This window comes from Ostrinia nubilalis, chromosome 21 (genome assembly GCF_963855985.1).
Source record: "Ostrinia nubilalis chromosome 21, ilOstNubi1.1, whole genome shotgun sequence".
Lineage (NCBI taxonomy): Eukaryota > Metazoa > Arthropoda > Insecta > Lepidoptera > Crambidae > Ostrinia > Ostrinia nubilalis.
Window position 1 is genome coordinate 1,099,691 of NC_087108.1, and position 26,671 is coordinate 1,126,361.

Here is a 26,671-nt window from a genome sequence, read left to right on the forward strand (position 1 = left end):
TTCATGATAGGAAATTAATTAGAAAATTGTAATTGTGATTAAAATACATTAACAATATTAAATGCTAAATCAGGCAATCAAGTATTAAAAAATATATTACACACTAATCAATGAAATCAAAATAAAATAACAAGCCATTCGATTCCTTTAATCCTATATTTGTACAGTATTAATTTTCTTCTTCTTTTCGTGTCGACAACAAACCTACACAGTGTCAGCCCAAAACTCCGCCACAAGAGTGGCGTTGTCAGTAGCACTCATCAAATCCTCCTGAGTGCAGTTGCTTGGGCACTCAGGGCATGACATCAGGTGCTTCATCGACACGATGACAAACCGAAGTATTAATTTTAATCCTTCATAAGACACCTGATGCAGAAATTAGTGTCAAAATCAACTTTACTCTCAAGGTTATCCTGGGATTGATTTGTAGATGTGTTGTGGCACTCATAGTTAAGGCGGCTATTACAATAGAACAGTCTCAGTTACTTCTCTAAAATTATTTCACTACAACAAATGAGCTAGTCTGACGCTGGATGCCTGGATAGTAACGTTCAATACAGTAAACATTGCAACCCTGTTTCCTACATTATTGCATCACATCACCAACCCAACAACCTGTTCTGACAATCGTTACGGTAGCGTTGTATGACAGCGTTAAAAGAATGTGTTTCACGCCAGCAAGGCGGTGAGCGCGTCGAGAAACTGCGGCCGCTGTGACGTCGGCAGCGTGATTACTGACGCGTCTAGCAGGTCCAGGGACACTGATGCGCCGCTCTTGCGCGCCGCTTGCTCGAATGCTGCCCCGAACAAGCTGGAAAAAGAGATTCTTGTCAGTTGAAATTAAAATAATAGGTAAAAAGCTATAAGAGGAAAATAGTGAGTAAAGGATGGTTCTTAAAAGTGTATGCTGTGAAACAGAAAAAAATTACATTCTAACGATTACCACCTGCATGTCACCAGGACATTTTTTTTTTTTTTTTTTTTTTTTTAAATTCTATCTGCGATCAGCCGTCAGCCTTTATCAGATTAGATGAATTCGCATTAATGACAGTTTAGGTTCTGCACATCCCATGATGTGTCACCTCGTTTCCTTTACAATAGCTCTTCAGATGGATGCTATTCGCTTTCTCCTGAGCCTGAATGTAGAGTTCTCAGAATTCAGAAGGGATGCAGCAAGTACATTTTCATGACGCTGAAGTCTCTGTTTGTAAGCCCTACAGGACTTATCCACAATCTCTTGGACATTTGGTATCTCCAGGTATTCATGCACTTCAGTGGACTTTGTAAACCAAGGTGCACAACTCAAGATTTTCAGCACTTTGTTTTGGAAACGCTGGAGTATTTCCACATTTGAGTGGCTGGCCGACCCCCAGAGCTCAATGCCATATGTCCACACGGGTCTTAGGATGCATTTGTAAATCAGCAGTTTGTTCTCTAGGCTTAGCAGTGACCTCCTGCCTAGTATCCATTGCATATCACGAAGTTGTCTGTTAATTTGCTCCCTTTTGTTCTTGATGTGTTCACGCCAGGTGAGTCTTCTATCTATGTGCATGCCTAGGTATTTCACGGTTTGTTTATGTGGCATAGCGTTTCCGTTGAGTGTTACCGTTGGACAATCTCCTCTTCTCAGGGCGAAGGTAATGTGGATAGATTTTGCTGCACTGGCCTTGATCCTCCACTTCCTTAGCCACGAGCCAATCCTATCCAGGTGTTCTTGGAGTTTTGTAGAGGCTCTAATTTGATCTTTATCACAGGATAGGACTGCAGTGTCATCGGCATAGGTAGCGGTAACAGTATCATTGGAGGTGGGTAGATCCGCAGTGTAAATGGTGTACAGAACCGGGCCCAGGACCGATCCCTGGGGTACTCCTGCTTCTATGGGGTACATGGCCGAAAGACTGTCTCCAGATTTTACCTGGAACACTCTGCTCTCTAGGTACGATTTGAGGAGCACGTACGCTGGGTGCGGTAGGCAGGTTTTTAGTTTACACAAAAGGCCTTTGTGCCATACTCGGTCGAACGCTTGCTGTACATCCAGGAAAGCAGCTGAACAGTATTCTTTCCTTTCAAGGGACTGTCGAACGGTATGTACAACTCTGTGTATTTGTTCTATCGTGCCATGGTGCGCACGAAAGCCAAACTGGTGGTCTGGGATTGCCTTTTGCTCTTCAAGTATGGGTAGCAAGCGTGGTAAAAGTAGTTTTTCGAAAAGCTTGGACAGCAAAGGTAGGAGGCTAATTGGTCTATAAGAGGACGCTTCAGTAGGCGGTTTTCCTGGCTTGGCCACCATGTTTATGATCGAAATTTTCCAGATCAGAGGGAAGTAATGAAGTCTCAGTATTGAGTTAAAGAGAATTGTTAACAGGACGATTCCCTTTCTCGGTAGTTGCTTTAAGACCTCTGATGTGATCAAGTCGAATCCTGGTGCTTTTTTCTTTTTCAGATTTCTTATTGTTTTGAAGACCTCGGCTGGGGTGCACAAGCGTAGTGGTAAAGACATTTGCTGGTCACTACTTAGGATTTCGTCAAACTCATGTTCTGGATGCATTGTGTCAGGTTCATTTGGTTTAAATGTGTCCTTCAGAAATCTGGCAAAAAGTTCCGCTTTCTCTGGGGATTTCCTGGCCCAGCTACCATCTGGTTGCTTTAGTGGAGGTAAGTGTTCTTGTGGTCGTTTAAGAGTCTTGGTGAATTTCCAGAGAGAGTAGTCGTCTGCTTTGCGCGTCGATAGTGTCATGAGTTTGTCCTGGATGGTGGCGTTCTCGTGCTCTCTGAGCATCTTCTTCAGCTCTTTCTGTGCTTTATTGAGAGCTCTTTTGTCGTGAGCGTTTCTGCTGGTATGCCATTGTCGTCTCAGTTTCCTTTTAGTAGCTACCATCTTCCGTATCTCCAGTGTATAGTCCTGTTTCTGTGGTCTATCAATCAAACATGGAGTGGACATCCAGGCTGCTTTTTGGAATAGGTTGGTTGTATACCAGGCGGCACTTTCTATGTCTTCCTTTGTTTTAAGGGGAATTTGTAGGTTAGTATGTTCCTGTATGTAATTCTGGAAGGACTCCCAGTCAGTCTTACTGTTGTATAGAGTCTGGGGAGGTTCTCTCCAAATGATTGTAGTGCTTAATGTACATACTACCGGTGTGTGATCAGAGCTGCCATCAAAACATGATTCGACCTTTGTATAGAGTCCAGACATTCCTTTGGTGATGAAAAAGTCAATGAGGTCAGGTGTTTTATTGGGGTCAGATGGCCAGTAGGTTGGTTCTCCTGTAGATAGTGTGCTGAGTGAGTTTGAATCTACAGCTTTTTTCAAAGATCTGCCTCTCGTTGTGGATAGTCTGGATCCCCAAAAGGTGTTCTTGGCGTTCCAGTCTCCCCCAGCGACGAATCTACCCCCTAGTTGACGGAAGAAGTTGCCAAAGGTGAGATCACAAATATTGTGTCTAGGTGGGGAGTACACCGCAGCAACGTTAAGTGGGCCCTGCCAGTCGTCTATTGATACTACAGTAGCCTGTAGGTATGATTCCCTGAAGTTTAGGAATATGTGTTGCTTAATGCTTTCTTTTATTATAACAGCACTTCCGGCATGGGATTTTCCATCGGGGTGATTAGTGTAGTAGATTTTATATCCCTTGATGTGGATGGCCTTACAGTCATTCATGTGGGATTCCAATATTAGGAGTATGTCCACATTATTGTGTCGGATGAATAGTTCAACTTCTAGTTTATTAGGCGAAAGGCCATTTATGTTCCATGCGGCAATGCGCAGGAATTTCATTTTTTATACTGGGCTATTAGGGAAGTTAGGAGACCCATCAGGGTACCCATTTGTTGGATTAGAATATCTAATTTCTCTGATTGTTTTAATATAATTTGTTCTAATGAACTTGTTGGCTGAGTTTGTGAGTTCTCTGACTTTTGATACCATTGTGTTTTTCCAGGATCAGGGGTGAGGGGCTTGGTAGTTTGATGGTTAGCGTATCTACTTGGCTTAAGTTGTGGAAAGTCATTCATTTGGAAAGGTGGGATGTGGTTTCTAGTGTGTGCGTCTGATGGCATTGCAGGTTTCTTGTGGTATGGCTGGACAACTTTTCTTTTGCGGATCTCTTGGGAGGGAGATGTTGCACGCGTCCGTAGGATTTACCACCTTTTCCTAGGCCCACCCTACACGTCCCTCCCGGGTGGTGCTAAATGTGCAACAACGCCGAGCAACGGGCGGCGGTAAATAACCTGTCCACAGGCATTCGCAAGCCTTGGTAGACTAAATCCCACCTAAAAGTGCGACCATAGCTCCCTGGGGAAGTGCTGTGTGTATTACCCACTTCGTAATATGAAAATGAGTGATAACGATATTGATTTGTCATGCGATCCGGCTAACGCCCGGCGCTCGCAGGTACCCGGGCCTGCGAGTGTGAAATTGGTTACCGAAGACTGTACAGGGGTGGGCGACCAGGCCCCAGTGACAGTGAATGCTACTGGCAGCACTAAAAGAAATCTTGTACAACAGGCATTTCATCCGAGCCTCTTCATCTCTAGACCAAGATCTTACTCTCAGGGTAGTAATACCGGCACACCTGGCTCAGTAGATAAGAACATGTCCTCGTCACCTCCAGAGACCATCACCATAGATGATGATGCCACCAGTTGTCCTCCCGAATGGCAAAGAATACCAACCCAACGCAACCCAAAAAGGAAGAAACCATCTAATAGCCCACCCGCCGCAGATTCTAAGAATAGATCTAAAAACACACATCAGAACTCTGTAAACATATCAAATAGATACAGTGGACTCCCACTCGATGCACCCGATGAATCCACCGATCTTACGGAAAGCGATACCGGTCCTAAAAAGATAAGTAAACCGCCGCCGATAATCCTTTATGGCATCACAGACCTATCAAAACTGACCGAGCTCCTGAATATCTCGGTACCTAGTGGAAGTTTCACCTACAAAATAGTCAACAGAGACCAGCTTAGAGTGATGACACGGGAAACTGAAGTGTACAAAAATATTATCGACCTAATTCGAAAAAACGGACTCATTGGCCATACTTTCACCCAGAAAGACAAAAGATGCTGCAGAATAGTAATCAAAAACTTACACCATACAACTCCAAAAGCAGCCATTTTGGAAGAGATAGAAAAATCTGGGAACAAAGTCAGAGGTGAAATAATATGTGCGATTTCAAGGAGAAATAAAAGACAGCTTAATATGTTCTTCGTGAACGTAGAACCCGGTCCAAACAACCCTGAACTTAAACGCATAGACTCCATATATCACACAAAGGTGACGATAGAAGATCCGCGGAAAACTAATGAGATTCCCCAATGCACAAGATGTCAACAATATGGACACACTAAAAACAATTGTATGCGTCCCTACAGATGTGTAAAGTGTGCACAAGGACACCGAACCATTGACTGTCCGAAAAAAGATAGGAATACTCCAGCTACTTGCACTTTATGCCTTGGAGAACATCCTGCCAACTACAAGGGCTGTGAAGTACCAGGACATATGAGAGTGAAAAAATGTTCTAGTGCTAAAAAAATAGTGACCCTTGTGATTCTGACTGTTATAAACCTTGATAGCTAAAGACTACTGTACCCTTGTGATACTGACTAGGTACTCTCAAGATAAAAAGACCACGAGGATTTGACTGCTGTTCCCTAGAGACAGCTGCACCCGAAAGCTTGTCGCACTCACTTTCTGGGTTCCTGGTCGAAGCGCGGCGGGATTCCGACTAGTAGACACGTGGCGTCGTCTAGCGGAGCGCTAGCCAGCAAGGGCCGCGCCCTGCCGGTCCCTTAAGATAGACCCTAGGGCCTTGTACCAGAGTAAATACAAATGAGTAGGTTATCTTCATAGAAACGCATCGAGCGCGGTTTGTATGTGAACGCACACACGGACAAAATTTAACGTGGATTATCGGGGAGCCAGTCGTGGTTGCGCCAAATTTTGTCAGTGTGTGGCGCGCTCACATACAAACCGCGCTCGGTGCGTTTCTATGAAGATAACCTACTCATTTGTATTTACTCTGCTTGTACTTACTTTCTGGGCTCCTGATCGAAGCGCGGCGGGATTCCGACTAGTAGACATGTGGCGTCGTCTAAAGGAGCACTGGCCAGCAGAGGCCGAGCGCCGCCGCATGCGCTCGAAGCCCAGCGCGCTGCCACGCCTAGCCAATGTGGTCCGCGGACGAAGCGCGCTTCTGGTGTACCCTAGAAATAGACATGAATGACAGAAATTTAATATTTTAGTGATGAAGCGTCTTCCTTTCCCGTCTGACTAGCATAAGGAATTCTTCATTTACCTCTGGTCATGCTCCTGCGGTGAAGACTAAATGACCTGATGATGTACAGCTCACACACTGCACAATGAAGTAGCTGTAGGGCCCTTTATTCCCATCCACCCCCTTTAAGCTTGCCACCGTTGCCACTAAATTTGTGGCGTTTACCACCCCCGTGGTAAATGGCACATAATATAGTGGCAAACACCACCCCCGTGGTAAATAGCACATATTTATTCCCATCCACCTCCTTTAAGATTGCCAACTGGCTGGTGGTAGCAGAATAGCGACGCATTAGGCTGTCCAAGTAGCATACAGTGCCGAGCACACAGTGACTCTCCAGTATCACAGTGAACCCCCAGTGTCACGGTGACCCACCAGTAGTGTCACGGTGACCCCACCAGTGTCACGGTGACCCATCTCCTGCATGATCAAGTAGCAGTAGGGCTCCGCTAGCGGGAAGGCGACGTGCGTGTGTCAGCCCTCGGATTTTAGCGCCATGGAGTCGCGGACAGTGACTCCAGTGTCATAGTGACCCACCAGTGTCACAGTGACCCACCAGTGTCACAGTGACCCACCAGTGTCACAGTGACCCACCAGTGTCACAGTGACCCACCTCCTGCACGATGAAGCAGCAGAAAGGTGACGCGATTGCTCCCATGGAGCCATAGAGCCAAATGTCGAGACAGTGACCTCCAGTGTCATGGTGACTCCCAGTGTCACGGTGACCCACCTCCTGCACGATGAAGTAGCCGAAACGCCCGGCGAGGTGCAGGCAGCGCGCGCTGAACGTACACGAGGCACCCGGTGTCACAGTGACCTATCTCCTGCACGATCAAGTAGCAGTAGGGCTCCGCTAGCTGACGATGACGTGCATATCGTCTGCGTAGCCCTCGGACTTTAGCACCATGGAGTGGCGGACAGTGACTCTCCAGTGGCACAGTGACTCCACTGTCACGGTGACCCCCAGTGTCACGGTGACCCACCAGTGTCACAGTGGCCCCCTCAGTGTCACGGTGACCCACCTGTACCATCTAGCAGGAAGGTGACGTGCATGTTGTTTGCGTAGCCCTCGGACTTTAGAGCCATGAAGTCGAGGACAGTGACCCACCAGTGGCACAGTGACCCACCAATGTCACAGTAATCCACCAATATCCCAGTGACCCACCAGTGTCTCAGAGTCCCACCCGTGTCCCGGTGACCCACCTCCTGCACGATGAAGTAGCCGAAGGGCCCGGCGAGGTGCAGGCGGCGCGCGCTGAGCGTGGCGTGCACGAGGCGCGCTACTGCTTCCAGCGCGCGTTGGGCCGCCTGTAGTCCCGCGGGCCCAGTGTCCCGGTGACCCCCAGTGTCCCGGTGACCCACCTCCTGCACGATGAAGTAGCCGAAGGGCCCGGCGAGGTGCAGGCGGCGCGCGCTGAGCGTGGCGTGCACGAGGCGCGCGACTGCTTCCAGCGCGCGTTGGGCCGCCTGTAGTCCCGCGGGCCCAGTGTCCCGGTGACCCCCAGTGTCCCGGTGACCCACCTCCTGCACGATGAAGTAGCCGAAGGGCCCGGCGAGGTGCAGGCGGCGCGCGCTGAGCGTGGCGTGCACGAGGCGCGCTACTGCTTCCAGCGCGCGTTGGGCCGCCTGTAGTCCCGCGGGCCCAGTGTCACGGTGACCCCCAGTGTCCCGGTGACCCACCTCCTGCACGATGAAGTAGCCGAAGGGCCCGGCGAGGTGCAGGCGGCGCGCGCTGAGCGTGGCGTGCACGAGACGCGCGTTGGGCCGCCTGTAGTCCCGCGGGCCCAGTGTCACGGTGACCCCCAGTGTCCCGGTGACCCACCTCCTGCACGATGAAGTAGCCGAAGGGCCCGGCGAGGTGCAGGCGGCGCGCGCTGAGCGTGGCGTGCACGAGACGCGCGTTGGGCCGCCTGTAGTCCCGCGGGCCCAGTGTCACGGTGACCCCCAGTGTCCCGGTGACCCACCTCCTGCACGATGAAGAAGCTTATGCGCTCGATACGGCCCTTATGCGCTCGATACGGCCCGATCGCGAACGTCGGTCTGCGACCGACGCGGACGAGCCTGGGCTTCCCACACTCGGCCTCGTCGGCACGCGCGCCGACGATCGCCAAACGGCTAGAGTACCTTCTGTACTCGCCACTCTGCCCGGTGAAGCTGGAAAAGCTCCTCAAGCTACCAGCGCGCGTCCCTTAAAAAAAAAAAAAAAAAAAAAAAAAAAAAAAAAGTAGCCGAAGGGCCCGGCGAGGTGCAGGCGGCGCGCGCTGAGCGTGGCGTGCACGAGGCGCGCTACTGCTTCCAGCGCGCGTTGGGCCGCCTGTAGTCCCGCGGGCCCAGTGTCACGGTGACCCCCAGTGTCACGGTGACCCCAGTGTCACGGTGACCCCCAGTGTCACGGTGAACCCCCAGTGTCAGATGACCCCCAGTGTCACAGTGACTCCGCGGTGTCACGGTGACCCCCAGTGTCCCGGTGACCCACCTCCTGCACGATGAAGTAGCCGAAGGGCCCGGCGAGGTGCAGGCGGCGCGCGCTGAGCGTGGCGTGCACGAGGCGCGCTACTGCTTCCAGCGCGCGTTGGGCCGCCTGTAGTCCCGCGGGCCCAGTGTCCCGGTGACCCCCAGTGTCACGTGACCCACCTCCTGCACGATGAAGTAGCCGAAGGGCCCGGCGAGGTGCAGGCGGCGCGCGCTGAGCGTGGCGTGCACGAGGCGCGCTACTGCTTCCAGCGCGCGTTGGGCCGCCTGTAGTCCCGCGGGCCCAGTGTCACGGTGACCCCCAGTGTCCCGGTGACCCACCAGTGTCCATCAGTGTCACGGTGACCCACCAGTGTCACGGTGAACCCCCAGTGTCACGGTGACCCTACCAGTATCACAGTGACCCACCAGTGTTGCAGTGACTCCGCGGTGTCACGGTGACTCCCAGTGTCACGGTGACCCACCTCCTGCACGATGAAGTAGCCGAAGGGCACCCGGTGTCACAGTGACCTATCTCCTGCATGATCAAGTAGCAGTAGGGCTCCGCTAGCGGGAAGGTGACGTGCATGCTGTCTGCGTAGCCCTCGGACTTTAGCACCATGGAGTGGCGGACAGTGACTCTCCAGTGGCACAGTGACTCCACTGTCACGGTGACCCCCAGTGTCACGGTGACCCACCAGTGTCACAGTGGCCCCCTCAGTGTCACTTTGACCCACCTGTACAATCTAGCAGGAAGGTGACGTGCATGTTGTTTGCGTAGCCCTCGGACTTTAGAGCCATGAAGTCGAGGACAGTGACCCACCAGTGGCACAGTAACCCACCAATGTCACAGTAATCCACCAATATCCCAGTGACCCACCAGTGTCCCGGTGACCCACCTCCTGCACGATGAAGTAGCCGAAGGGCCCGGCGAGGTGCAGGCGGCGCGCGCTGAGCGTGGCGTGCACGAGGCGCGCTACTGCTTCCAGCGCGCGTTGGGCCGCCTGTAGTCCCGCGGGCCCAGTGTCCCGGTGACCCCCAGTGTCACGTGACCCACCTCCTGCACGATGAAGTAGCCGAAGGGCCCGGCGAGGTGCAGGCGGCGCGCGCTGAGCGTGGCGTGCACGAGGCGCGCTACTGCTTCCAGCGCGCGTTGGGCCGCCTGTAGTCCCGCGGGCCCAGTGTCCCGGTGACCCCCAGTGTCACGTGACCCACCTCCTGCACGATGAAGTAGCCGAAGGGCCCGGCGAGGTGCAGGCGGCGCGCGCTGAGCGTGGCGTGCACGAGGCGCGCTACTGCTTCCAGCGCGCGTTGGGCCGCCTGTAGTCCCGCGGGCCCAGTGTCACGGTGACCCCCAGTGTCCCGGTGACCCACCTCCTGCACGATGAAGTAGCCGAAGGGCCCGGCGAGGTGCAGGCGGCGCGCGCTGAGCGTGGCGTGCACGAGGCGCGCTACTGCTTCCAGCGCGCGTTGGGCCGCCTGTAGTCCCGCGGGCCCAGTGTCCCGGTGACCCCCAGTGTCCCGGTGACCCACCTCCTGCACGATGAAGTAGCCGAAGGGCCCGGCGAGGTGCAGGCGGCGCGCGCTGAGCGTGGCGTGCACGAGGCGCGCTACTGCTTCCAGCGCGCGTTGGGCCGCCTGTAGTCCCGCGGGCCCAGTGTCCCGGTGACCCCCAGTGTCCCGGTGACCCACCTCCTGCACGATGAAGTAGCCGAAGGGCCCGGCGAGGTGCAGGCGGCGCGCGCTGAGCGTGGCGTGCACGAGGCGCGCTACTGCTTCCAGCGCGCGTTGGGCCGCCTGTAGTCCCGCGGGCCCAGTGTCCCGGTGACCCCCAGTGTCCCGGTGACCCACCTCCTGCACGATGAAGTAGCCGAAGGGCCCGGCGAGGTGCAGGCGGCGCGCGCTGAGCGTGGCGTGCACGAGGCGCGCTACTGCTTCCAGCGCGCGTTGGGCCGCCTGTAGTCCGGCGCGCGCGCTGTCGTCGCAGCCCGACGGCTCCAGTGCTGCTAATGCGTGTTGGAAGCCCTCGCCCTTTGGCATCGTCTCCTGGAAAGTTCGGTTCAAACATAATAATAATAAATAATAAATAGTTTATTTCCAAACCATAACACTAATACAACTTAGAATCTTAATCACGTTAATTAACAACTTCGTGTTTAAGCAAATTTGTTGTTCCCCTGACCTTCAAAATAGGAAAAACCTGAGCTTTGAAGGGTCACATAAACATTCAAAGGATTAAAAAAAAAAAGGCAAGAATAGCAGCGGTGCGAATGTCTAAAGCCTGGTCCGTGAGCACGTAGAATTTTGTCAAATGACCCCAAGCTACCCATCCTTATCGCTCGCGCGTAATTATGTTGCTGTCGCGTTCGCACACTCACTCCGGGCGCCCGTCGCACAGTCGCGACAGCAATATAATTACGCGCGAGCGATAAGGATGGGTAGCTTGGGGTCATTGGACAAAATTCTACGTGCTCACGGACCAGACTTTACCGATGGAAATCATTCAGGAGCACCGAAAGAACCACTGTTGCAAAAATGAGCCTTCTATACCAAAGTGGAGGGGTCTCCATGCAATCCAGGTGGAGGAATTAAGCTTGTGCTCGGGCGGCGGCGCTAGGTACTCACGTACCTAGATTCTAGCGTAGGGAGGGGCAAGTCATAACTGGCTTCTGCTGCAAGTCAGACTTTTTAGGTCAGATCGTTTGACCAGAGTAAATACAAATGAGTTGATCATCTTCATAGAAACGCACCGAGCGCGGTTTGTATGTGATGCGTCGCGCACACACACACTGACAAAATTTAGCGTGGATTAGCGGGGAGCCAGTCGTGGTTGCGCCGAATTTTGTCAGTGTGTGCGTGCGCGCCGCATACGTATTGGCGCGCTCACATACAAACCGCGCTCGGTGCGTTTCTATGATGATGACCTACTCATTTGTATTTACTCTGGTTTGACTTTCGCTTGAAAGATCTAAAAATCTCCAGGGGGGCAGCTGCTCTCCCTTGGTCCCCCTCGATACGCCCATGGGGAGGGGGGCAACTTGTTTTTTTTTAAAGATTATTAGCAATTTGTATCGCCCAAATTACTAATAGTCCCATTAGCCCCTCGTGTTAAGCTAAATAAGCTTGTGTTACGAGTGGGCAGCACAATAGTCGAGCGGCGGTGGGATTCGAACCCGCGTTCCTCGGATCTCGAGTCGGCCACTCCGACTTCTTCACCGTTCGGCTATCGTGGCTAACTTGTGTTCGGGCGGCGCTCGCTGGGCGGAGACACTCACGTGCTCGATGAGCCCCAGCAGCGCGTACGCCAGGTCGTGGGCCGGCCTGGGCGGCGCGTGCGGCCGCTGCAGCACGAAGGCGGCGCGCGTGGGCGGCGGCAGCTCGTGCTGGGGCGGCGCTCGCTGGGCGGAGACACTCACGTGCTCGATGAGCCCCAGCAGCGCGTACGCCAGGTCGTGGGCCGGCCTGGGCGGCGCGTGCGGCCGCTGCAGCACGAAGGCGGCGCGCGTGGGCGGCGGCAGCTCGTGCTGGGGCGGCGCTCGCTGGGCGGAGACACTCACGTGCTCGATGAGCCCCAGCAGCGCGTACGCCAGGTCGTGGGCCGGCCTGGGCGGCGCGTGCGGCCGCTGCAGCACGAAGGCGGCGCGCGTGGGCGGCGGCAGCTCGTGCTGGGGCGGCGCTCGCTGGGCGGAGACACTCACGTGCTCGATGAGCCCCAGCAGCGCGTACGCCAGGTCGTGGGCCGGCCTGGGCGGCGCGTGCGGCCGCTGCAGCACGAAGGCGGCGCGCGTGGGCGGCGGCAGCTCGTGCTGGGGCGGCGCTCGCTGGGCGGAGACACTCACGTGCTCGATGAGCCCCAGCAGCGCGTACGCCAGGTCGTGGGCCGGCCTGGGCGGCGCGTGCGGCCGCTGCAGCACGAAGGCGGCGCGCGTGGGCGGCGGCAGCTCGTGCTGGGGCGGCGCTCGCTGGGCGGAGACACTCACGTGCTCGATGAGCCCCAGCAGCGCGTACGCCAGGTCGTGGGCCGGCCTGGGCGGCGCGTGCGGCCGCTGCAGCACGAAGGCGGCGCGCGTGGGCGGCGGCAGCTTGTGCTTGGGCGCGGCCGCTTCGAGGGCGGACAGCAGGCAACGCCGGAGTTCCACGTCCATGGAGCGGTACGCCTGCCGCGCTTGTTGGAGGGGGAAGCTAGGGATTGAAAAAGAACAAGTCGTCAACATACTTCACAATGTGGGAGAACGTTAAGCTGTTCGTCAAAATCATTATCTTTATGGCGAAGTCGTCAAGATACAGTCCTGTAGGCCTAAGATGCGCGCCGCGATAAGCGGTTATCACGCCATTTTATGGATTTTCCCCATGGACATCATCCACGTTTCATATATTTTTGGTCCAAAATCAAAAGTGCCGGCCAACAAAAAAAAGTGCTGTATTCTGACAGAATACGTCTGCCTTAGCATTTGTTATTATGGCACCAAAGCCGTAGCTCCACTGTGCGTCGAGTATTTGAGATGTAAAAGTCATCGATTATTCATACATTTTTTGTTCAAAATCAAAAGTGTCGGCCAATACAAAAAAAAGTGCTGTGTTCTGACAGAATACGTCCGCCTTAGCATTTGTTACTATGGCACCAAAGCTGTAGCACCACTATGCGTCGAGTATTTGAGATCTAAAATTCATCGACAATTCATACATTTTTTGTTCAAAATCAAAAGTGTCGGCCAATAATAAAAAGTGCTGTCTTCTGACAGAATACGTCCGCCTTAGCATTTGTTACTATGGCACCAAAGCTGTAGCACCACTGTGCGTCGAGTATTTGAGATCTAAAATTCATCGACGATTCATACATTTTTTGTTCAAAATTAAAAATGTCGGCCAATAAAAAAAAATGTGCTGTATTCTGACAGAATACGTCCGCCTTAGTATTTGTTACTATGACACCAAAGCTGTAGCACCACTGTGCATCGTAGTATTTGAGATCAAAGTCAGTCGTTTCATATATTTTTAGAGCTCAAATACTACGATGCACAGTGGTGCTACAGCTTTGGTGCCATAGTAATAAATGCTAAGGCGGACGTATTCTATCAGAATACAGCACTTTTATTTTTTGGCCGGCACTTTTGATTTTGGACCAAAATGGATGATGTCCTTTTGACGTCGATAAAGTATATCACAGCGCGCATCCCGGCTGAACAGTGTAAGAGAGAGAATGTAAAACTGTTGGTTTAAATCTACATGAAGAAGTCATCAAGATACAGTTCTTAACTGGGAAAATGGAGGTATGCCCACCGGATATCTGGCGAACCAGGGGAAACTAAAGTGACCGAAGACAATGTGTTTGAAAAGTCGCTCTACAGTGTTTGTGCAATGTGCAATAATGTCAATAGTTCTATTAATGAACCTATTATACTGTTCATTTGTAAACCTTAGACGGTTCAAAAAAGTTAAATTGAATCAAATTGTCAAGCTGTATAACTGGTATAACTAAGGCTGGGTTGCACCATCTCAAAAAACACCGGTTATCGTCAAAGTTACGATCAAAGTTAGGTGGTGCTACTCAGCCTAAGCTGTACAAAAGTTCTAACCGACCGCTATAAACTCACCCCATATCAGCTAGCAGCTGCCTTAGTCTCGCGGCTCCAGCCAGCGTGTGTAACTTGAGATACGGGCCGGTAGCGGGCGCGTGACGTAGCGCTGCCTCTACCGACCACGAGCGGTATAGCGGCAGCCAGACGTCTTTTTCTAGCACCACGCGGTAAGACTGTGGAGTTATAGAGGCTCTATAGGGGTGTTATTAAGGTCAGACACTTATGGAGCTTGCGGTGCAGGCCCCATAAGCCGTATAGTGGTAACCACACATCTTTTTCTAGCACCACGCGGTAAGACTGTGGAGTTATAAAGGCTTTATAGATGACTTCAAGGCAGCTTAAAGTACTGCATCTTGAGGTGTGGGCCGGTAGCGGGCGCGTGACGTAGCGCCGCCTCCACCGACCACGAGCGGTATAGCGGCAACCACACGTCTTTTTCTAGCACCACGCAGTACGACTGGGGAGTTATAAAGGCTTTATAGGGGTGTTATTAAGGGCAGACACTTATGGAGCTTGAGGTGCGGGCCCCATGAGCAGTATAGCGGCAGCCATGCGTCCTTTTCTAGCACCACGCGGTAGGACTGTGGAGTTATAGAGGCTTTATAAGGGTGTTAAGGGTAGCCACTTAAAGTAATAGAGCTTGGGGTGAGGGCCTGTAGCCGAGGCGTGGCGTAGCGCCGCCTCCACCGACCACGAGCGGTATAGCGGCAACCACACGTCTTTTTCTAGCACCACGCGGTACGACTGTGGAGTTATAGAGGCTTTATTTATAGACGTTTTAAGGGTAGTCACTTATGGAGCTTGAGGTGCTGGCCCCATGAGCGGTATAACGGCAGCAGGCACACGTCCTTTTCTAGCACCACGCGGTAAGACTGTGGAGTTATAGAGGCTTTATAGGGGTGTTAAGGGTAGCCACTTAAAGTAATAGAGATTGGGGTGAGGGCCTGTAGCCGAGGCGTGGCGTAGCGCCGCCTCTACCGACCACGAGCGGTATAGCGGCAGCCAGACGTCCTTTTCTAGCACCACGCGGTACGACTGTGGAGTTATAAGGCTTTATAGGGGTGTTATTAATGGCAGACACTTATGGAGCTTGAGGTGCGGGCCCCATGAGCGGTATAACGGTAGCCAGACGTCCTTTTCTAGCACCACTCGGTAGGACTGTGGAGTTATAGAGGCTTTATAGGGGTGTTGTTAATGGCACACTTATAGAGCTTGAGGTGCAGGTCCCATAAGCGGTATAGCGGAAGCTACATGACCTTTTCTAGCACCACGCGGTAGGACTGTGGAGTTATAGAGGCTCTATAGAGGTCTTAAAGGCAGTCACTTAAAGTATTGTAGCTTCAGATTCGGGCCGGTAGCGGGCGCGTGACGTAGCGCCGCCTCCACCGACCACGAGCGGTATAGCGGCAGCCAGACGTCTTTTTCTAGCACCACGCGGTACGACTGTGGAGTTATAGAGGCTCTATAGGGGTCTTAAAGACAGTCACTTAAAGTATTGTAGCTTGAGGTGCAGGCCTGTCGCCGGCGCGTGACGTAGCGCCGCCTCCACCGACCACGAGCGGTATAGCGGCAACCACACGTCCTTTTCTAGCACCACGCGGTAAGACTGTTTAGTTATAGAGGCTTTATAAGGGTGTTAAGGGTAGCCACTTAAAGTAATAGAGCTTGGGGTGAGGGCCTGTAGCCGAGGCGTGGCGTAGCGCCGCTTCCACCGACCACGAACGGTATAGCGGCAACCACACGTCCTTTTCTAGCACCACGCGGTACGACTGTGAAGTTATAGAGGCTTTATAGGGGTCTTAAAGGCAATCACTTAAAGTATTGTAGCTTGAAATGTGGGCCGGTAGCGGGCGCGTGACGTGAAGTTATAGAGGCTCTATAGGGGTGTTATTAAGGGCAGACACTTATGGAGCTTGAGGTTGCCGGAGCATGTCGCAGCGCCGCCTCCACCGACCACGAGCGATATAACAGCAGCCAGACGTCCTTTTCTAGCACCACGCAGTACGACTGTGGAGTTTTAGAGGCTTTTTAAGGGCAGTCACTTATATAGCTTAAAGCGCTGGCCCCATGAGCGGTATAGTGGCAACCACACATCCTTCTCTTTCTAGCACCACGCGGTAGGACTGTGGAGTTATAGAGGCTTAATAAGACCTTTGAATACTTCACTAAAAAGTTGATTACTGCCTAGAAATAATAATCTGTTGGGAAAAGGAAAAGTTTACTGACCGGTCAATAACATCGCTGATAATCCCGTGCGGGTGGGACGAATTGAAAGAAGGAAACATTTTTATTACAACGGGACATCACATGATCACATCACAAGTACCTACATTAACCATTTTTGCACATAAACATAACAGTAGCATAAGAAAACACGAAGTATGCCACCGCGCCGCCATTGCAGAACACTGATCAATTTAGGACAATAATTTTCAGTTTGGTTTCATTGGCTCCGGAGGACATCGTCGGGTCACAAGTCGGGTTTAGTGGAAGAGTCTCACATAACCCACTGGCCGACCTAATCAGTAGAAAGCAAGTTACATACATTAGTGTTGCCAGTTATGTGCCGGTGCAGCGTGTCAGCATCCAGGAACGCTGCTATGACCACATCTCTACTCCGCTTCAGTGAACATAACCTGCCCACTTTGGTGGAAAACGACCCTCAGTAGGGTACCGTGAAACACAGAAGTGAAGTCAAGTTAAAAACTAAGCCAGGCCAGGATGTAGACAGCGAGCCACTCACATTAGTGTTGTTAGCCAGGCCAGGATGTAGACAGCGAGCCACTCACATCAGTGTTGCTAGCCAGGCCAGGATGTAGACAGCGAGCCACTCACATTGGTGTCGCCGGCCGCGTGCTGCCCGCCCGCCACGAGCCGGTGCAGCGAGGCGGCGTCCAGCAGCGCCTGGGCGGGCGGGCCGCGTGCCAGCCAGGCCAGGATGTAGACAGCGAGCCACTCACATTGGTGTCGCCGGCCGCGTGCTGCCCGCCCGCCACGAGCCGGTGCAGCGAGGCGGCGTCCAGCAGCGCCTGGGCGGGCGGGCCGCGTGCCAGCCAGGCCAGGATGTAGACAGCGAGCCACTCACATTGGTGTCGCCGGCCGCGTGCTGCCCGCCCGCCACGAGCCGGTGCAGCGAGGCGGCGTCCAGCAGCGCCTGGGCGGGCGGGCCGCGTGCCAGCCAGGCCAGGATGTAGACAGCGAGCCACTCACATTGGTGTCGCCGGCCGCGTGCTGCCCGCCCGCCACGAGCCGGTGCAGCGAGGCGGCGTCCAGCAGCGCCTGGGCGGGCGGGCCGCGTGCCAGCCAGGCCAGGATGTAGACAGCGAGCCACTCACATTGGTGTCGCCGGCCGCGTGCTGCCCGCCCGCCACGAGCCGGTGCAGCGAGGCGGCGTCCAGCAGCGCCTGGGCGGGCGGGCCGCGTGCCAGCCAGGCCAGGATGTAGACAGCGAGCCACTCACATTGGTGTCGCCGGCCGCGTGCTGCCCGCCCGCCACGAGCCGGTGCAGCGAGGCGGCGTCCAGCAGCGCCTGGGCGGGCGGGCCGCGTGCCAGCCAGGCCAGGATGTAGACAGCGAGCCACTCACATTGGTGTCGCCGGCCGCGTGCTGCCCGCCCGCCACGAGCCGGTGCAGCGAGGCGGCGTCCAGCAGCGCCTGGGCGGGCGGGCCGCGTGCCAGCCAGGCCAGGATGTAGACAGCGAGCCACTCACATTGGTGTCGCCGGCCGCGTGCTGCCCGCCCGCCACGAGCCGGTGCAGCGAGGCGGCGTCCAGCAGCGCCTGGGCGGGCGGGCCGCGTGCCAGCCAGGCCAGGATGTAGACAGCGAGCCACTCACATTGGTGTCGCCGGCCGCGTGCTGCCCGCCCGCCACGAGCCGGTGCAGCGAGGCGGCGTCCAGCAGCGCCTGGGCGGGCGGGCGCGCGTGCAGCGCCTCGTGCGAGGCCGCGCCCACGGCCGCCGCCCACAGAACCGCGCCGCCGCAGCGCGACACTAGCCAGGCCAGGTCCAGGGCTACGCACGCGCTCTGCGAAAAATGGTGAAACTTTTTTGACCAGTGTCAACATTGGTTTCGTTCGGCAACCGTTGTATCAGCACGTTAGCCCAAGCACACTGTAGGTATCCAAAGATATATCAAATTGCAATAGAATTTTTTGAAGTCCTAAAGATACATCATCATTATGCTTTCTTTTCTTTGAAGTGAGTCTCAAACTAAACAGGACAAAAGCAACTACACATTCCTAAGTGCCCAAAGATAGGTATGTGTATATCAAGTTGCAATAGAATTTTAAGAGGTACCTATGACCTCAGGAAATTCTAACCATCATGCATCATTATGCTTTCTTTTCTTAGAAGTGATAATCTCAAACTAAATACACTAGGGAAGTAGCTAATCGCTCCTATCACATTATCAGTCGTTTTTTCTTCACTCCATAAAGATAACTCTCTATAACGATAAAAAAATGCTCAGTTTTTAAGTTATGAAACAGATATGGGAACAAATCTGTAACAAAACATGTTCATCAAGCTGTCACTATCACAGAAATGATTGCATTAAAATGTAATTTTCAAAATATCACATTCTTCAGACCTTAATTTCTAACCCATCCTCTGGAAAATTAGAGGAGTGTGCTCCTTCCTTCAATGGAGACTGAATGAACTGTAAATAAGTTTACTCACGGGCTTCCCATAGTAGGAGAACTGTGTGTAGTTGAACATGAGCGTGTGCCGGCGCTCCTCCCACGCGCGCCTCTCGCGGCGCTTCTCCACGGCTGCCTCCAGGGCTTCCATGCCGCTGCCTTGGGGCTCCTGTTCCTGGAACAATCACCCATAGGTGTTCAATAACAGTTGTATGATTTATAGAAGGTGGAACAGTGAGTATAGACTAAAGCAGGGGTGACCAACCAGCAGATCGCAGCAAAGCAAAAAATACTACATGATTGTGTACTAAACTATGTTGTTTCATTTAAGATTTCAAGAAGTATGTAAGTGATAGATCGCCCAGGGTTTCGTTAGTAAACACTAGATCTTATGTCTCATCAAGTTGGCTACCCCTGCTCTAGTCTATACTCATCTTAAGATCTAAATTACAAACTTACCTCTTCTTCATCATCTCTAAAAATGTCATCAAAATTAGGAATGTTTTCTTCAGTATCCTTATAGACTAGTCTCACCTGAAAACAATAATCCGAAAACATTAGTAAATTTTCATTTTGAGTATGTTAGCATGGTCATAAACAATCACTGGTGTTCACAAGCTTAAGTTATCGGATATCTTGACCTATACAAAAAGGAATTAGCATTATAATCACAACAAACCTGCCCATCACTATACACATTACAAATGTCTGTCGGTTTATGCGAGTCCAACACAAAAAATACTACATCCTCCTCGGGCTGCAGGATATCCACCAGGTCTATGGTCCCGCCACAGTTCACCAGCACCACGAATTTGATCTCCTCATTGTTTTCTTCATACGCTGTCTTCAACTCCGACACACCCCCCACTGGGACCAACGTATACGATATATTATCACATTTAAACAATCCCTGGAGAATCTTACACGCACATATCGCGTCTACGTCGTAATGCACTAACAGAAGAACCCTCTGCAACAACAAACACCAACGTTTACCCACTGAATAAAGTTGTAAACAACGAAATGATAACCTACTTCTTCATCACTTACATTTCCAAGTAATACGTTATAAAAATCATTCCTGAGGTCTTCAATGAACATCTTTGAACCGAAAGAACACCAGGATCATCAAAATATCATCTTTTCATGGTGAAAACAGGCAATTTTCGGCGAAAGAAACCCACAAATAAACACCTGCTGTCTGCGATTGTCAAAAGGTCAAACTTTAACTGTCAAATTACCGATTTCGCGCGAAAATATACGGGCGTGTTCTTGTGCAATAAAAAAATTCATAAAGTTGCTTGATTTGATAATCGCGCGCGTCCCCATTTCAAAAACCGGAAAAAACTATCTTTTATTTTTTTACCTGAAAAATTAAACACTTCTTTTTTATTAATCACTCCATCCATTGGTGAAAACCACATGAAAATCCGTTCAGTAATTTTTGAGTTCATCGCGAACAAACAGGTAGGCGTGGCGGAGAACTTTGAATTAAAGTTGTTTGTTTAAGGTTATGGAAAATACTTTTCCATGGAGATTACATAATATTACATTCAAATTACTGTTTAACTAGTTTTATTACATCAAATAAAAAGTTGAAGAAGTCACAAATAAAGTTATAAATTTTCTGACTCTACAGGGTGTTAGGTAAATGGGTATATGAGCCGACACTAGCCCATGTTAACATGGGCATAATATAAATGTTATGGTGAAGTCAGAAATTTGATATCATCATTTAATTTTTTTTAATTTTCATACAAAATAAATTTTATAAAATCCGATTTGTATGAAAATTAAAATAATTAAAATGAAGATATCAATTTTCTGGCTTCACCATACCATGTATATGGCCATGTTAACATGGGCTAGTGTCGGCTCATATACCCATTTACCTAACACCCTGTATAAAAGAGGGTAGGTTGATTTCGGCCATGCATTTAACATTAGGTTCGAGAAAGTATAGCTCTAATCCATATCTGTGGTATAGGTACAAACAAGTTCCCTTCAAATAACATCTGTGTATGGCCACAGTACAATGTTTACTAAGAAGTACATTATTTAAGTACTGTATATGCCTGGGATAGAAGAGAGCGCTTCATAGTGATAAGACCGCCGACCTTAAATTTTACTTACATAATAAATAATTCTAGTGTGTTATCGTGGTAAATTAAAATACAGTTTAATTTTCAGTGTTATTTATTTTGCTCTTAAAACTAATTTTAAACATTTGATCGATTTTTATATGACTCGACATGATGTTGCGCTATTCTATACGCTATAGTTCCGGGCCTTAGGAGGCTGCCGGACAGCGCTTGGAAATATGATTTGATGAGCGACATGTCTGTTTCCTCTGGATACAAGTAATCCTTCATCTCGTAGCAAAGCATATCCTCGGGACAATCCAAGGCTCTCAGGCATCCAGCGTATTCTGACCATAACAGTTTCCGCCACTTCACATTATGTTTTTGAGCCAGGGGCACTAATACGCACGCAGCGAACGTAGCATCCCCGTAGCTTACTGACTGGAACTGCTCCAAGAATTGCGTGTAAAAATCTTGGAAATTACTTAGTCCCATAAGCTCTTTGTCGAAGTTAAATGAAGCCTTCTGTTTAAAAAGAATCTGCGTACATTTACGCAACAGAACTTTAATTCTGGCGTCAAGAAACAATGAGCTATCGCAGAGGTAGACGCACATGATTCGGCAGAATCTGTCAGTGACATCAATGTCTTTGAGAAGGTCTGAGAAACAAAGCTCGTTGAAGAGGATCCACTCCAGGCTGCAGCATATGATCAACTCCTTTTGAGCGATCGCCTGCAAAGCCGCTCTCCGTGCGTTCTCCCCAAAAACTTTTGGCGCCGTATCAACCACTTGGCTTTTACTATACAGCATAAGTATCGGCAAATAGATCCAATCCCTTGGCAGTATTGGCTCCTGCCATTTTATCAGTACAATGTTGGGCCCTGTGTCCACATAATTCAAATTTATAACTTTACTGTAGCAAATTCTAATGTCGTCAACCGATTTCAAAGATCTTGAAAACCCATCTGAATCTGACAATGAAACAAGGTTCATCAATCTTTCAGCTGTGAACCAGTGTTTGTTAAACACAACATTTCTAAATAAGTACTGCAGCTCAAACTTCTTATCGATTCTTAAAATATAGCAAAGTTTACTTGCTACTGTATAAATTAGGTCCTTATTTGCTTCTGGGATATCATTCTGTATGGCCACTTTCACAACATAGAATAAAAATTCTGTTTCTATTCTAGTGAACCAGTTATCACACAAACTTGGCATTTTACTTGCCATGCTTCCAAGATACTCAGTTAAATGTTCTATGAACAGATTCTTTACAGATTTGTCTTCAATGAGACTCAGCACTTTGAAAAGAGAACTCAAAAATGGCAATGGTGAAATGGTACTCAACACAGGTAAAACCTTTTGGACTCTATCAATAGTTGATGAGCCAAGATTCTTCAAATTCTTTGTCATGTGTAAATCCTTATTTTCTATGCCTGATAGCAAATTAGAAGATCTAATTAAATTCTTCAAGACCAATTTAAAACCCTTGGAAGAAGCAAGGTCTTTCAGTAAATTAATTAGCAGTTTCATGGGTATATTTTCAGTCAACATCACTGTTTTGCAGCAGTCTAATGTTGAGCAAACCAGTCTCAAATGCCCACAAGTGTAAATGTCAGAAGTTGCCAACTGTGTAACCCATTTCTGAACACCCTCTTTCAGTAAGGGATATATTTGGTGCTTATGTTTGGTCAAGTTTAAGAGCATGTGACAATTTAAGAAAATATTTATAAATTGGGTTACAGCTGCTGCATGAGTGGCTGATATTAGTGAGGAAGTAGCAAAGACGTCAGTTCCATGAATGTGTTTGTACAATGCTGTGATTATTACTGGAAACAATGATGTGGCAGATTCTAAGCCAACATTGTACTGTAGTAAGTTGGTGAGAATGCAAAATGCTTCAATCTGGATTCTCAAGCCATATGTGCCATCTACACCAGAGCTGATATATTCAGATATTGGTCTCAGAATGTCATATTTCGTTGTTAGGGCTTCACCAATCTCGCGGGACTGTAGAGACAAAACTCTCAAAAATTTCAATGCAGCTAAAATGGGTTTCCCATTGTAAACTATTTGTGGCTCAAATACAAAATTAATGCTTGTTGCAGGAACAAATTGTTTAGTGATGGTGTTCATCAAATGTTCAGTTTTGATGATAGTATCAGATGTTTGGACAGAATCTCTAGCTAGTCTTGTAAGAATTTGTAGGCAGTACTGCACACAGTTAAAACTGGGCCTGATAGTTTCCAGAATGTAGTAAATCCTTTGCAATATATCAGTCCTTACAAGAGCAGTAATGATGTCTATTTCAGCTAGGTGAAAGTCATTAAATTCGGATTCCTTTGATTCTAGTTCAACTATTTCTGATTTGTCATTTTCCAAGCTTGGCTGTTGGGTGCCTTCTTCAAATCCTATCAAGGCATCAAGACATGCTTCATCAACCCTGTTGCAGATTAAGTTTCTCATGGCTTTTAGAGCTGGTTCTAAAATTATAGGCTTGTTCTCATCCATAGCAAATCTGATGATGAAGAATATTTTGCTCAGTGGAATCTCTATAATATCTTTGTATGTTCCCACATTATAGTATTCTAGTAGGCCTGCCAATGTGTTGAGGGCCATTACTCTTTGCTGGGTGACAGCAGACCTTGAGAGTTCAATCAATTCAGACAAAGTATATCCAGGTCTATGTGGTTCTTCTCCGTGATGAAATAGGGTTTTGTTTTCTTCAGTGTATTCCATTGTGTAAGGCAACAAGTACCCTTTGAAATCAAATCTTGCTTCGTAAGGCTCATCAGGCTTGACTTTTTTGCTTTCTTTGATACCTTTCATCCACTCTAATTTGTCTTTTTCTAGTGAATCAAAATGAAGCCATTTGTTGACACTTGGATGAGACAGAATATCATTTTCCCACAAGGCATCATTCTCAACTTCATTGTCTGAGTCTGATTCATCCATTCTTTCGACTTTATTTGGAATCATAGTAGGCATTACCTTACTTTCTTGCTTCTGTGATGTGCTAGGAAGGTCAGGTTGCCCCTGTGCCGAAGATTGGTTTCGCTTGGCTTTCAGGTATTCAATTAATTTAGGGTCTAAAGTAGACAGTAACTTTTGTTGCTCCTCCAATATTTCTTTCTCTGACATTTTACTTAGAACTTTAACATTTTCATTGTGAATATCATCTGCATCTTTTGAAGATACAATGTAGCTTTTTTCAGGCAAATTGGAAGACTTGGTGCTAGTATTCATGTTTATTTCATCAACTTCCATAGTAGATTCTGCAGTATTCTTCACACTGCTAGTGCTTGGGGCGCTTGCAGTCTTTGGAGCGGCACTTGGGTCCCATTTGGTAGGAACTGGGAAGCCCTGAGCTGGCATTGGCTTGAAGTCAAAATCAGCTAAAGTATCCACATTTTTCTCAACTATATCCCCCAATACGGAAGGTATTACTTTTGGAAAATATACTTTATCATCTTCATCGTCGAGTTCTTTGTTTGGGGGTGGATTGTCAATGTTTTTCTCCAGAATGTCTCCCAAAGGGCTCGAGCTTTGGTCGAATCTTGCCCGCTTCTCGCCTTGTCCTTTCAATCCCTTAGACTGAGCATACTTAGAGGGCTTTTTTTCGCCAGTCTCACTTGTGCTACCTCTTTTGGTAGGCTCTGTACGTCGTAAATTGACGAATTGAGCAGACGGCTGATGATTTTGGTTTTTACTCTTTTCCCGAAGGAACTCCTCCTGCATACGCAGTATATCATCTTCATCTTCGCCTGGTTTCGGTCTTCTAATCATTTTCAGAGTAAAGGATTGTTATTTTTATAAAAATCCCATTCGTAAAGCGAAACAGAAACAAACAGGTTATGTTTTCATGAAATGTCAGATTGACTTTGACTGACGCACACCACCAAGAAACAAACGGAAAAGGCAAAGGCAATATGCTGAACAGCGAAATCTTCAGCATAAAAGCTATTTTTTTTTTTTTACTTTCGTCTCCAAAATATTTAAGAAACAAATTGTCAGATTGACATGTAACGTCAAATGTAGTAAACAAAAGCACGTGAAAATTACGAAAAACATTATTTCTTAAAATAATTTAGTTTATTGGTCAAAATGCCGAAAACAAAAAAAACAGTTCAAAACCTCAAGCATCCTAATAGTAGGAAAACTATATCACTTGTCAAGAAAATGAAGAAAAGCGAAAAAAGGGACACCAAGAAACTTGGCACCGATATCAAGAACAACCTCATAGGCGAAAAAATTATGTGGTTTAAAGACAGGATTCCTGAAGATTGTCCCGTGCTATCCAAGGAGCAAACGTTAGGGCTCATTGAACAGTACCTGTCGCGTTTCGATGAGGAGTTGGAACAAATTTTGTTGAAGAATTCCATCGGCCATAGAAAAAATCGGCAACATGCTAGTAGAGAGGACATTATTAATATTACAAAGAAAAATGAGTTAGAAGAGTTCCAGACCTGTGGCTTGGAAATGCCGGACTTGATGGATCATCAGCAGATGGAGGTTTTAAGGAGTTGGAATGGAGAACTGAGGTATCTGCAGCACTTCAAGCTGAAAAGATTTGCTAGGAAACATCTAACATAATTTATTTAGTACTGGTATTATATACTCAACATCAAATAAACCGCACCTTCCGCGACGCGAACTTTAAAGATTTTCTTCTGACACAATCATGGTACCCCAACAATATTGGTGTTATTTGAAAGCCCAATAAATATCCTTAAAGAAAAATACATGTCCTTTCTAAATAAATGATTAACATATACCATGAATGTGACTTGAAAATAGACCTCACTTTGGGCTCACCTCTGGGATCAATTAGACCAATTTTTATGGTTATAAAACCAAATAAAGATCTCACGTGTCCTCTTTAACAGATGGATAGCGATTAATCCCAACTTAACAGTTTTATAGTCATAAAAAATGGCTATAGCGTAACTACCTATTTTTTGAAGAAGTGACTCTGGATCCTTCTAAAGACACGTTTTTGGGGTAAAAACCTTTCCTTTAATGAAATGAAGGTAAGAACTAGGCTTTTAAATGGTGCCAATATCGGTGGGAAGTGGGGAAGCATACGTTTGAAAATGCTTGTCGCGGGAGGTGCGATTTATTTGATGCCGAGTGTAGTTTTAAGTAAATTAAAATTTTATTTCTAACATTTGCTTCTTTTTTATCATTTATTAGTACAATAATAAAAACATCTTTGTATGTCTGCTTTTGTGAGTGTAAAGTCATTCATTTGCCTCTGGTACATTATAGAGGGTCATGCACTTGCAGAGGAGATTACCAAGTGACCTATTAATGATGATGAAGCTTATTGAGGGAAAATCTTAAAAAGGGTTGATATAGGTACTACCTAATAAAGAATGTGGATTGAATAACAAGTGGTTTAGGTGTGAGATATTGAAATAAAACCATCAAATTCATCAGCTAATTTATTCAATCAATAAGTATTTACACATCTCAAAATTAGAATGACATTATGGTTCAAATTAGAATGACATTAAATACAGGTTGATGTTACACAAAATGAATCAGTCAACATTATCACATACAAAAATATAAAAAACCTAGAATTAACAGAAAGCAAATATTGGGTAACTAAATTCTTATTTTATGTAAGTAGC

The 26,671-nt window shown here is 48.8% G+C and overlaps 4 protein-coding genes and 1 long non-coding RNA gene across 6 annotated transcripts in view; 2 read left to right on the forward strand and 3 right to left on the reverse strand.

The window, feature by feature from the left end:
• LOC135082033 (uncharacterized) overlaps window positions 1-26,262 on the forward strand; it is a 194,883-nt gene extending 168,621 nt beyond the window's left edge. The window contains exon 2 of the long non-coding RNA XR_010259329.1: window positions 25,867-26,262. This is a non-coding gene — a long non-coding RNA (uncharacterized LOC135082033). The remainder of the gene's footprint in view (window positions 1-25,866) is intronic.
• LOC135082384 (uncharacterized) lies at window positions 3-16,656 on the reverse strand. The gene is made up of 16 exons (XM_063977179.1): window positions 16,648-16,656; window positions 16,241-16,324; window positions 15,698-15,760; window positions 15,296-15,352; window positions 14,978-15,061; window positions 14,665-14,774; window positions 14,333-14,509; window positions 12,014-12,920; window positions 9,954-10,784; window positions 9,796-9,900; window positions 9,638-9,742; window positions 8,922-9,026; window positions 8,717-8,868; window positions 7,491-8,112; window positions 6,047-6,216; window positions 3-811 (listed from the first exon to the last, which is right to left on the reverse strand). The coding sequence occupies exons 1-16, from the start codon at window positions 16,654-16,656 to the stop codon at window positions 670-672; spliced, it is 3,723 nt and encodes a 1,240-aa protein (XP_063833249.1). The 3' UTR covers window positions 3-669.
• Window positions 16,008-20,191, reverse strand: LOC135082004 (cell division control protein 45 homolog). 2 transcript variants are annotated; one of them, XR_010259321.1, is made up of 6 exons: window positions 20,005-20,191; window positions 19,634-19,924; window positions 19,414-19,488; window positions 18,995-19,129; window positions 17,153-18,341; window positions 16,008-16,086 (listed from the first exon to the last, which is right to left on the reverse strand). XR_010259321.1 is itself a non-coding variant. In XM_063976752.1 (5 exons), exons 1-5 carry the CDS (start codon window positions 20,053-20,055, stop codon window positions 18,024-18,026), a joined length of 870 nt encoding a protein of 289 aa, XP_063832822.1. In that variant the 5' UTR covers window positions 20,056-20,191; the 3' UTR covers window positions 17,119-18,023. The 2 variants fall into 2 exon arrangements, 1 of the variants encoding a protein (XP_063832822.1); XM_063976752.1 differs by lacking the exon at window positions 16,008-16,086 and having other exon boundaries at window positions 17,119-18,341.
• Window positions 21,133-24,892, reverse strand: LOC135082005 (RNA polymerase II-associated protein 1). The gene has a single exon (XM_063976753.1). The coding sequence runs from the start codon at window positions 24,819-24,821 to the stop codon at window positions 21,174-21,176; it is 3,648 nt and encodes a 1,215-aa protein (XP_063832823.1). The 5' UTR covers window positions 24,822-24,892; the 3' UTR covers window positions 21,133-21,173.
• On the forward strand, window positions 25,064-26,262 carry LOC135082024 (translation machinery-associated protein 16 homolog). The gene has a single exon (XM_063976776.1). It carries the CDS (start codon window positions 25,140-25,142, stop codon window positions 25,626-25,628), a length of 489 nt encoding a protein of 162 aa, XP_063832846.1. The 5' UTR covers window positions 25,064-25,139; the 3' UTR covers window positions 25,629-26,262.
• Window positions 26,263-26,671: the final 409 nt, after the last annotated feature.

Coding starts and splice junctions, on each gene's coding strand:
- LOC135082384 (XM_063977179.1), bottom strand. Junction 15,761..16,240: donor CGGCGCTGCGACATGCTCCG/GCAACCTCAAGC, acceptor ATAACTCCACAG/TCGTACCGCGTGGTGCTAGA. Junction 8,113..8,716: donor CGTGACACCGCGGAGTCACT/GTGACACTGGGG, acceptor TTCATCGTGCAG/GAGGTGGGTCACCGGGACAC.
- LOC135082004 (XM_063976752.1), bottom strand. CDS start 20,055: ATGTTCATTGAAGACCTCAGGAATGATTTTTATAACGTATTACTTGGA. Junction 19,489..19,633: donor ATGTGTATAGTGATGGGCAG/GTTTGTTGTGAT, acceptor TATTGTTTTCAG/GTGAGACTAGTCTATAAGGA. Junction 18,342..18,994: donor TCTCCTACTATGGGAAGCCC/GTGAGTAAACTT, acceptor CATTTTTCGCAG/AGCGCGTGCGTAGCCCTGGA.
- LOC135082005 (XM_063976753.1), bottom strand. CDS start 24,821: ATGATTAGAAGACCGAAACCAGGCGAAGATGAAGATGATATACTGCGT.
- LOC135082024 (XM_063976776.1), top strand. CDS start 25,140: ATGCCGAAAACAAAAAAAACAGTTCAAAACCTCAAGCATCCTAATAGT.